The following is an 11,901-nucleotide window of genomic DNA, read 5'->3' as shown; positions in this document are numbered from 1 at the left end:
TTGCTCCTTTATAACACAGTCAGCAAGGACTGTAAGAACAAAGACTGTTCTTCACTTTTGGAAACAAAGGTAACACTTTCTCAGGAAACTGATCTGCTACCTGCTATAATAATATGGTTGGCAATGATTCTGTATAAAGAATATATTAAGTTCTCAGAATTTTTTTTAAAAAGGCATCTAATCAATCTATATAGTGAATAGCATGTCTTTATTCTATTTACAGTACATTTGTTATAAATATAATACATTTTTGAAAAGCTTATTTTTAATTAACTTGAGTAGATTTATATTTTAAACAGATCAACTCAATTGTTAAAGTTACATAATAAAGAATATGATAATTTAAATGACAAAAATCTCATTTGTGAAATAGTGCACTCTATGCTGAGATGAATGAGGGGGGGGGGAAGTCAAACTCCTTTCAAAACTATATTCAAAGCATCAGAAAAAAATTTTTTTCTTTTTACAAAGTTATGTATAAGCCATAGGAACGACCAGATACTGAAGTATGAAGACTCATAACCAAAGTTCAAAACGGATTTTAGAGAATTGTGTGAAGTGAGACAAGAAACCGTGTATCTGCCACTTTATAGAACTTCACAGTAAAGCTGGAATTTATAGACTAATGGCTTAACAGGAGGATTGCCAACAAGGCCTTTTCTTTCTCAGATCATCTCCTAATGTTCACATACCATCAGTAAGTTGTAACAGCAGACTCAGACACTGGTTTTAAGATGGGGCTTAATAAGGTGCATGGATATGCTGAAATTCTGTATTATGAGCATGTAAATTATTACCAGGGTTTAAAGAAATACAAAAAAAGAATTTAAGTATTCTCAGTCCTACGTGCTTTGCATCATCAACAAATAGACAAACCAAAAGTATTCTGCGGTGATCTGACACCAACCTCCCGAACAAGTTAGGTATTTCAAATACTGCTGTAAAACCTATTCAGTAAAATAAAACTGATTCCTGTGCATTTCAGTACAAATCTGTAAGTTGTCACACATTATTGATGATGATCAGGGCAGGCATGGAGCTCTGCTGACTTGTTTCAAACACCGTGACTTGGTCCGATAACTTGGCAAATACTCTCGGAGTTCCAAGGTTATAAACACCTGTGTGGACAAAGCATGCTTTCAGCTGCAAACTGTGAATCTCCTGGCTTTTAAGCTGAAGTTTATACTGTGTTTGTCCCAGCCATGTAAATGATCCATGGATTTCCAAAGCTTCTGGGCTAAGGAAGGAGGAAAATGGTAAGTTGGAGGATATTTTTTCTTCAGGAATTTTTTCCCAAAGCCCCAGTAACACATCCCTTTCATCCAGCAACTCTAATTCTAGAAATTATTTATGATGCCAACTGTTTATTAATAATAACATCAACAGTAATAACTAATATTACTATTTCTATAATAACTAACATTTAGTAACAGTTGTTATGTTCTAGACATAATGCTAAGAATGAATTATCTCATTTAACACTCACAACAGCAGCCAGTAAATAGGGAACCTGATTTCAAACCTGAGCTTTTAACCACCTGGTTCTCCATACATAAAAATAGATGTATATATAAGAATGGGTATAATATTGAGACTGTTTATAATACTGAAACATGGAGAGCAACCCAGTGTCTACCAATAAGACATTAGTTAATTAATTTATGATACACAAAATGTGTTCAGATTTCAGAGAGCTGACCCAGATCCTGTTTGCAGTGTTATACCATAATAATCAGCATATGCTTCACACTGCTTTTCTAAAGATCCCAAATTTTCTGAATTCTGAAAAGCACCTAGCTCTTAGGAGTGCCAATATAGACCTGCATTTTTTTTTTCGCTGTTAAGCACTATTTTATAAATCAGAAAACAAGATTAAAAAAACTTCTATCATGAACTTACTGATTTTCAAGTTTAGAGTTCTTTATCACCAACAAGCTTTTATAAAAATTGTCGCCTCTGGCCAGAATTGCTGCTTCTGGAAACCAGTTTTCATTTGCGACTACTGAAATGCTAAGAAAAATCTCTGTAACTCTTCTCTAACACTTCTTTTTTTATTTGGCTGTGCCAAGTCTTAGTTGCAGCACACAGGATCTTCAATCTTAGCTGTGGCATATGGGATCTAGTTCCCCAACCAGGGATCGAACCTGGGATGCCTGCCTTCAGAGCACAGAGTCGGCAAGTCCCTTTGCTAACACTTCTTAATACCAAACAAAAAAGGGTATGCCTGAGTAAACTCTATCTATATTAGATAATTATTTGCATAATTTCAAAATATTAAACTACTTTCAACTCAATCTTTAACTACAAAATAAACCTGCCCTAAATAAATCTTTACCTTGTTGTTTTATGCCGAAGATCAACTATTACATCGACACTGGCCTTGGAACAATTGGAAAGTAAAAGGGTCACTGGTACTAAACAAAGGCTGTGGAAAAGAAAAACCAAAAAAGATTAGTGGGGTATTGCAAACAAAAACACTTTCTTGAAAATAAAACTTACAGTTACCTAACAGCATAAGATCCTGAAAAATAATTATATTCAAGTAAGGAAAAAAACTGAGTTCTAAAATCACTCAAGCCAAATGAGTTGCATAAATAAGAAGTAAAACGTATTAATACAATGCTTGAATACTAAATATAAGAATATATACATTCACAAAACCATTTTTATTTCCTTTTATTAAAGCTAATCTTTAAAAATAACCAGAATGTTTCTAGGTTATTTCCCAAAATGAAAAACAGAAGGAAACAACTGCAACTAAGAAAGACAAATGGAGGGGAAAAAATATCGTGAAAATGCCAACAACCAATGCTGTTCTTTGTGTTTCTCAAAAATTACTTAACTTTGAGAACTTGGCCTAGATTTACATTTGCTATCCTATCAAATCTGCACAGAAGCCATCATGTTTGGGAGACTATGAGAATTATTTTTGTATAACAAGTTATGAGAAAAGCCCTTTCAAGTAGACATATTTGCTCACTTAACCTAGTTTCTGATCTCACTTAGCACAGGAGAAAGGACAGGGAGTGAGAGAAGAGGACCTAAGAACAGACTGGTGCAGAGTTCTTATTAAGAACATAATAAATGAACATACTCTATGCACAAATGAAGCTTCAGTTCAGTTCAGTTCAGTCCAGTCGCTCAGTCGTGTCTGACTCTTTTCGACCCCATGAATCACAGCACGCCAGGCCTCCCTGTCCATTACCAACTCCTAGAGTTCACTCAGACTCACATCCATCGAATCCGTGATGCCATCCAGCCATCTCATCCTCGGTTGTCCCCCTCTCCACCTGCCCCCAATCCCTCCGAGCATCAGAGTCTTTTCCGATGAGTCAGCTCTTTGCATGAGGTGGCCAAAGTACTGGAGTTTCAGCTTTAGCATCATTCCTTCCAGAGAAATGCCAGGGCTGATCTCCTTCAGAATGGACTGGTTAGATCTCCTTGCAGTCCAAGGGACTCTCAGAGAGTCTTCTCCAACACCACAGTTCAAGAGCATCAATTCTTCAGTGCTCAGCCTTCTTCACAGTCCAACTCTCACATCCATACATGACCACAGGAAAAACCATAGCCTTGACTAGACGGACTTCAGTCGGCAAAGTAATGTCTCTGCTTTTGAATATACTATCTAGGTTGGTCATAACTTTTCTTCCAAGGAGTAAGCATCTTTTAATTTCATGGCTGCAATCACCATCTGCAGTGATTTTGGAGCCCCAAAAAATAAAGTCTGACACTGTTTCCCATCTATTTCCCATGAAGTGATGGGACCGGATGCCATGATCTTCATTTTCTGAATATTGAGCTTTAGGCCAACTTTTTCACTCTCCACTTTCACTTTCATCAAGAGGCTTTTTAGTTCCTCTTCACTTTCTGCCATAAGGGTGGTGTCATCTGCATATCTGAGGTTTTTGATATTTCTCCCAGCAATCTTGATTCCAGCTTGTGTTTCTTCCAGCCCAGCGTTTCTCATGATGTACTCTGCATAGAAGTTAAATAAGCAGGGTGACAATATACAGCCTTGACGTACTCCTTTTCCTATTTGGAACCAGTCTGTTGTTCCATGTCCAGTTCTAACTGTTGCTTCCTGACCTGCATACAGATTTCTCAAGAGGCAGGTCAGGTGGTCTGGTATTCCCATCTCTTTCAGAATTTTCCACAGTTTATTGTGATCCACACAGTCAAAGCCTTTGGCGTAGTCACTAAAGCAGAAATAGATGTTTTTCTGGAACTCTCTGGCTTTTTCGATGATCCAGCGGATGTTGGCAATTTGATCTCTGGTTCCTCTGCCTTTTCTAAAACCAGCTTGAACATCAGGGAGTTCACGGTTCACATATTGTTGAAGCCTGGCTTGGAGAATTTTGAGCATTACTTTACTAGTATGTGAGATGAGTGCAATTGTGCGGTAGTTTGAGCATTCTTTTGCATTTCCTTTCTTTGGAATTGGAATGAAAACTGACCTTTTCCAGTCCTGCGGCCACTGCTGAGTTTTCCAAATGTGCTGGCATATTGAGTGCAGCACTTTCACAGCATCATCTTTCAGGATTTGAAACAGCTCAACTGGAATTCCATCACCTCCACTAGCTTTGTTCGTAGTGATGCTTTCTAAGGCTCTCTTGACTTCACTTTCCAAGATGTCTGGCTCTAGATTAGTGATCACATCATCATGATGAACCGCTAGACCATTCAGGTATGACCTAAATCAAATCCCTTATGATTATACAGTGGAAGTGAGAAATAGATTTAAGGGCCTAGATCTGATAGATAGAGTGCCTGATGAACTATGGAAGCCTGGTTACATAGTATTATTTAAAATATTTTATCCTATTAACATAAAGAACAATAGTAAAGAGATAGTAAAAAAAAATCTTATGAGCTCACACAATATTAAAATTCTGCTCAGGTAATATATTTTATGCTCTCAAAAATTTTATATCCGTTTACTAAGAAATGCTTCCTAAACCACACTGCAAATAACAGATTTCCCTAGACAAAAACTAGGATAATTTCAAAAACTCATCCTTAGATTATACTGGTGCTACACCCTTACCTTCCCCACAAACTTCTCACAGGAATGGAGGACAACCTAGACTAAGGAACAGGGGTTCAGTCTAGAGCCCCTCATTAAGTTAAATTCAAGCCATGTAACTTGTAACCCAAAGCAAAACCTCAGGAACTCTAGTAGTGTTACCACTTGAGCCTCAAATCTGCCATGCTCTATCTAAATGCCTCCAGTGAAAGAAGAAATAAGAACATCTGGACGCTTCCTAACCCCAAAGTCATTATCTTCATTCCTCTTCTTCCTCCATCACTGTCTCAGTGAACAGCACTCTCATTTCCCCAGCAAAGCTTGGGCATCATCCCAAGTGGTTTTTTTTTTAAGTGGGAATGGGGGCTACTGCCTCATTAGCCCCCCATTCTCAACTTTCTACTTTTCGTCACAAATTCCTATCAATTCTGTTTCCCACACAGCTCTGGAGGCTGGTGACTTCATTCAAAATTTACATTCCTTACGAGTTGAAGTCACTCCATCTCTTGGTTTACTAATCACCTCTGAATTAGTGTTCTGACGTAAACCAATCTTCAACTGGGTGTTTCTCATACCTGACGTGTGATCATTCCACTACAACGTGCACCACAGTCACGGGGAGGGCTTGGTAAAAGAGACTGCTGGGCTCCATCCCCAGAGTTCCTCATTCAGAAGGGCTGGGTGGGCCCAAAATCTGCGTTTCTAGTAAGTTCCCAACTGCTGCTGCTCTGGGACCACCTTTCAAAACTCACTGCTTCACACAACAGCCTTTCTAAAACGCTCATCTGATGAGCCAAAAACAGTGCCTAGAGACCAAACTGCTAACAAGCATTCCCCCACCACTAAAATCTGGTATTATTAAAGGCATGAGTTCTAGAGTCAGACTGCTAGAAGTCACATGTCAGCTCAACAATTCTGTTTCTCAGCTTCCTCAACTGTAACCTAGGAAAAATAACTCTACCCATCTCTCGAGTTTCTTGTGGTGGCTGGTAAGATCAAATATGCTAAACGCTGACAATAATGCCTAGCACAAGTTCAAAAGCTTCACAAACACTATGTAACACGACTTCTTACTGTGAGGAGCGATGGCAGCTAACCCCAGTGTGACGCTTTGTTGTTTCTCGTATTCTCATTCTTCTGCTGCCCCGCGTCCCACTGCCGTGACCAAGTTGCCTCCTGTCGCGCCCCTCCCCACTTCCCATGGCTTTAAGAACACTCCTCCAGATCCTCAGTCTCTTCTCTTTATGTGTCCACACCTCACTTTAACTGAACTCTGGCTGAGGACACAGCTGCCTCTACAGGCTTTGCCATAACAGATGCTGTTTATCTTCCAGCATCTTCTGCATCTCAGGCCAGAATGTCTCATTAATGTAGTCAATACCACTTGTCGAGTTCTTCCTCCTCTCTCTCCTGTAAAAACACCTCCACTTTCGTCATTAACTACTCCAAGGTTTTTATTCTTTTTCTTTGCCCTCAAACTGACAAACTAAACCAGTGAACGTAACTCAGTGCAACAGAGATTCCTTGGGGCAGGGGAAGGGATAAGCATTTTGAAATATCTGAGGTAAAGATGAGGGAAGCATCTGCTTAACCCCACCCCACCCTTGATTCATGTATTATGCGGGTCAAGCAGAGGCCTGCCACCTAGACAGAAAGCACTGCCCAGGCTTCTTCCACACCATCCTACTGGTTTCATTTATTAAAAGCTTCTGCATGAGTTTGCTTTCTTCTTTTCAATCCTGAATTTTGTCATCTTTTTGGCGAACTTCACTGTTTCAGTTCAGTTCAGTCCAGTCGCTCAGTCATGTCCGACTTTTCCACCCTATGAATCCCAGCACTCCAGGCCTCCCTGTCCATCACTAACTCCCGGAGTTCACTCAGACTCACGTCCATTGAATCCGTGATGCCATCCAGCCATCTCATCCTCGGTCGTCCCCTTCTTCTCCTGCCCCCAATCCCTCCCAGCATCAGAGTCTTTTCCGATGAGTCAACTCTTCGCATGAGGTGGCCAAAGTACTGGAGTTTCAGCTTTACCACCATTCCTTCCAAAGAACACCCAAGACTGATCTCCTTCAGAATGGGCTGGTTGGATCTCCTTGCAGTCCAAGGAACTCTCAAGAGCCTTCTCCAACACCACAGTTCAAAAGCATCAACTCTTCGCCGCTCAGCTTTCTTCACAGTCCAACTCTCACATCCATACATGACCACAGGAAAAACCATAGCCTTGACTAGACGGACCTTTGTTGGCAAAGTAATATCTCTGCTTTTGAATATACTATCTAGGTTGGTCATAACTTTTCTTCCAAGGAGTAAGCGTCTTTTAATTTCATGGCTGCAGTCACCATCTGCAGTTAGGTAGACAATTTATTCAGCTCCTTCTCAAACCCTTGATCTATCACCTCCATAACCACCAGGAGTATTCAAAACTCAGCCATCTATCTTTCATGACTTAACTGTGAATTTTTTTTTAGTCACCAAAAATAACTGCCTCTGAAACACTCCTCAGCTTTTCCACTCCACAATCGCCAGCTCTCTCACTCCACTATGCTTCTGATCTTCAGCTTCACAGGAATGTCCAATCATTTGACCCTCTACTTCACCCATTCTCAACCCTGATTACTGTGGTAATGGTGATTATTGTTCAACAATTATTCACTCCCCTCACCTTCCAGCTGTGTGATGGGGGATCGTCTTGTTGACTGTGAAGGAGAGGCTATTTGGCCAGTGGAGTAATAATGACGGACGCAAGCAGAAGCTTTAAATGTGCTACTGCAACGTGGCTCACTTTCTGTACTTCAGAGACATGCCATGAGAAGAATAATAGCTAGTTGCTGCACATTTGGACTGACCCCTAAAATACATGTACACAGATGTGAATCCAACCAACCCACAGCCTGAAGGAGAATCGAAATTGTCGATGGTCTGCAGACCCATGAGCGTGGGAATAAATGCCCTGTAAGCTGCTGAATTCTGGAGTGGTATCTCACAAAGCATTATTGTGGCAATCTGAGGATTTATTTAAAATATACAGACACCTGGGTCCTACTCCCAGAGGTTCTGATTTAATTGGCCTGAATATCAGGATTTTAAAAATTCTCCAGGTGATTCTAATGTGCAACCAAGTTGGAAGAAACTCCCGTATCTTATCCTTCTCAACCCTTCCTTGTTTTCACATACTTCCATGCACAGTTTGAATTCTGTGGTGCTTTATTTTAGCTCACTGTTCTGCTTTAGTTTGATCAAATCTGTCCTGTTTTACATACTTCTCTGCACTGCCAAGTTTCTATGATGCTTTTCAACCCTAACAAAATCACATGGAGAAGTCCTTCATGCTCCAGCCTCTAACACACAGCCCAGGTTTTAACCACTAAGCAGCACCATGGAATCTAAGATGTTCAGGAAATACATGAAGCAGGACAGGGTTTGATAAACCGGGACAAAGTAGAATCGTGAGGTAAAATGAAATATTATGGAATCAAAACTGTCTATGGAAGCGTGTAAAGTCAAGACAGGTTTAGCAGGGATAAAACATTTCTTTCCTCAGCGTTGGCTGCACATTAGAATCACCTGGAGAACTTCAGGAGCTCTGGATGTCCTGCCCCCACCCTCGGCCAATCAAACGGGAATCTCTGGGAGTAGGATCAAAGCATCTGTATTTTTTTTTTAATTTCCGCAAGTGATCCCAGCATGCCTCTGTCAGTCAAAGGCACACAGACTGAGTACCAAGCAATTAAGACCTAGACAAGATTTAAGACCAAAAGTATTTTAAAATAACTTAAATGGCTAAAATTTTTAAAAGTCTGACAACAGAAAGTGTTGGTGAAAGGTATCAACAGAAGGAACTCCCACGTACTACTAGTGGGGATGTACTAATTAGTAAAACTAGTTTGAAAGAAAGTGGGCATAAAAAGAATAAACTCTGTATAATACCACTTACACAATAAAGTTCAAAAACCCCACAAAAATCAAAATACGAAGATGTAAACTTGGTTGGAAAATTATAAAGAAAGAGGAGCAAAGAAATGACTGCTAATACTGGGGATGGATGGCAAGTACACAGGGGGCTTCTCAGATTGCTAGCAATTTAAAATTTCTTCCCTAGAGATGATTTTTTGGGTATTAGTTTTGTGAAAAAGAATCACTATGGCCACACATTTTCAGTTTTGAGAACTTTTCTATGTTATACTTCCCTGGTGGCTCAGATGGTAAAGCGTCTGCCTAAAATGCGGGAGACCTGGATTCGATCCCTGGATGGGGAAGATCCCCTGGAGAAGGAAATGGCAACCCACTCCAGCACTCTTGCCTGGAAAATCCCATGGATGGAGGAACCTGGTGGGCTACAGTCCATGGGGTCACAAAGAGTCAGACACAACTGAGCGACTTCACTTTTTATGTGCTATATTTCACAATAAGAAGGTTTAAAAATGGTTAGCACCATTCAAGTTACTTTTTAGATGCTTCTGATACTCCTAAGTCTCTGTGAAGGTCTTCATTTTGCCCAGCACTCTGTGCGTTCTCAGCCGGCTTCTCATTCCTCTCAGTAGTTATCCTCAAATTTCACTTTTAAAAATTCTCTACCCTTTCACCTCTTTATTTCCTAGAGTACTCTGAGTACTTAACCTTGCTCCTACAAACTCTCTAAAAGGGAGGCATGTGCAAACTTGTTAAAATTTCTCCCTAGTTTCACCTTTCTGTCCAAAGCTAATCCTGCCACTTTTCAGTGTTACCTTTTCATCTATTAAGGGTTTTGTTGCCCTTCTTGCGTCCCATCATTTCCTTCAAGGCCATAAATACAATCCATATCTTCTAAGTAAGAAACCAGTAATACTGAAGGGTATTCCCTGATCCCTGTTCACAGCCAGGCTTCTTGAAAGGCTGGTGGTCTACACCAGTATCCTTACTTCCTTCCCGCCTCTATCTCTCCTCAAAACCTACTGTGTCACGCTTCTACCCTCCATACAGTTAAGAGTCTTCTCAAAATCAGGAATGATTTCTTTATCATCAGAACCAGTGAAACGACTTTTCTGCAGCACTTAAAAGTGGTAGCCACTTTCCTCTCCTTGAACTGCTCTCACTCCACCTCTGTGATCCCACTATCTACTCAATGGTCTTGTCTTCCTAATTCTTTGACTGCTACTTCTCAACCAGGCTTCCTGATGGACTCCTTTTTCCTTAGCTCATCTCTCCAAAGCACTCTTCTATGGGTCACCATTCTCTTTTGTTCTATCCCACCTCTTCCCTACCCCTACCCACGGTGGTGACTTCACCAAAACTTACACCTTCAATTCTGATTTACAGACTGCCGCTAACAGACTTCACTCCATCTTGTTTTATATCTGCAAACCAGCGCCTTTTTGAAGTATCACCTGACTTAGGACCTTTTATTTTAGAACCTCAAATTTATATAATCAAGCTATTTATCAAAATTATAAATACATCATCCCCGCAAAAGTTTAACACTTGGTAAACCTTAAGTCAATGATGCTGTCTAAATTTAAACTGTTTGATGAATCTATATCATAGTCATGTCTTAGGTTTATTCTGTATCTAAAACAAAAACAAAATGATAAACTATTTTTCCCTTCTTTTTGACTTAATGATAAATATGTTCATCAAAAGAAAACTTTTGACAACTAATTGGCTGAGGAAATATCCATCTGTTAATTACAGTAGCAACACATAATAACCACAGTAATGGGTAAATTACTTGATGGCAATTTCTGTAGACTCAATATTATTCTAGATTTCTTCTTCAGCATTTGTGTTAATGCTATTAATAAATGTGTGGATGTGTGTGCATGCATATACAGGTGTGTATATTGCAGAAAAATTTTAACAAAAATACATCTCAAACCTTTTTTGATGAAAGGGATGATTAAATGATTCTGGATAGTGAAGACTCGTTTTAATAAGATTAGAAAGCTGCTCTGCTGATGGTCTTGAGGAAACTGTAGTGTTTTCTGGTCTGAAAAATTTTAATAGTTCCATTTCTGGTGGTTCCTGAAAAAAGAAAAAATACGACAATGAAAACACTGCCTTCTTAAAATAAGGTGTAACAGATACAAAAAAAAGAAGCTAAAACCAGTGGAAATAAAGTAAAGCATGTACAATACTTTTTCTGCTGTAAAAACGAACAAACTAACAGTAGGAATCATATGCAATACAACCTAGGAGAAAAACTAGGATCTGTATTTATTCATTCTCTATTATGTGCTAGTGTTAACTTGATATCCAACAACCTCACATAATAGTTCTATGATCCTGGGTAAGTTATTTAATACTTCAAGACTTAATTTCCTCATACGTAAAAATGGGTTCACATTAATAAATAATTTCAAAAGTTGCTGTGTTTCTCATCTAATAAAACTGCTTAGTACTTAGGCTGTAGACATTCAATTGTATGTCACCTGCTTCGAGAGCTTTTAGAAATACTCTCCCTATCTATTTGCGGCTGCACTGGGTCTTCCTTGCTGCGGGTGTACGCTCTCTATCGCAGCGAGCGGGGGCTGCTCTCCAGCTGCAGTGCGCAGGCCTCTCACTGTGTGGGCTCTCTTGCTGAGGAGCACAGGCTCTAGGCTCACAGGCTTCAGTAGTTGTGGCTCACCAGCCTAGCTGTCCCCAGGCATGTGGTATCTTCCCAGACCGAGGATCAAACCCATGTCCTCTGCACTGACAGGCAGACTCCCCACCACTGGACCACCATGGAAGTCTTCTTCCTTGATTAATTTTTTCTCCATTTTCCTTTACCATCAGAAAATTTTGATTTTTTAATTTCCTGGTAGCCTAGTTGGAATCTGATCTACACCCAGGACTGGTGAACCACAGCCCATAGGCCAAAGCCAGCTTACTTCTGGGGCTTTTGTAAAGAGAGTTTTATG

General features: G+C 39.9%; 1 protein-coding gene across 1 annotated transcript in view; it reads right to left on the bottom strand.

Annotated features, from left to right (window-relative positions):
* Positions 1 to 264: 264 nt before the first annotated feature.
* TRAPPC8 (trafficking protein particle complex subunit 8) overlaps positions 265 to 11,901 on the bottom strand; it is an 85,227-nt gene continuing 73,590 nt past the window's right edge. The window contains exons 27-29 of the mRNA XM_052660326.1: positions 10,878 to 11,023; positions 2,336 to 2,425; positions 265 to 1,237 (exon numbers count right to left, since the gene is read on the bottom strand). Coding sequence (XP_052516286.1) covers positions 1,003 to 1,237; positions 2,336 to 2,425; positions 10,878 to 11,023 — 471 coding nt within the window. The 3' untranslated portion in view covers positions 265 to 1,002. The remainder of the gene's footprint in view (positions 1,238 to 2,335; positions 2,426 to 10,877; positions 11,024 to 11,901) is intronic.

Source organism: Budorcas taxicolor, chromosome 22 (assembly GCF_023091745.1).
Source record: "Budorcas taxicolor isolate Tak-1 chromosome 22, Takin1.1, whole genome shotgun sequence".
NCBI lineage: Eukaryota > Metazoa > Chordata > Mammalia > Artiodactyla > Bovidae > Budorcas > Budorcas taxicolor.
Note: the sequence above shows the minus strand (reverse complement) of the source record. Positions and strands in the feature narration are given on the sequence as shown.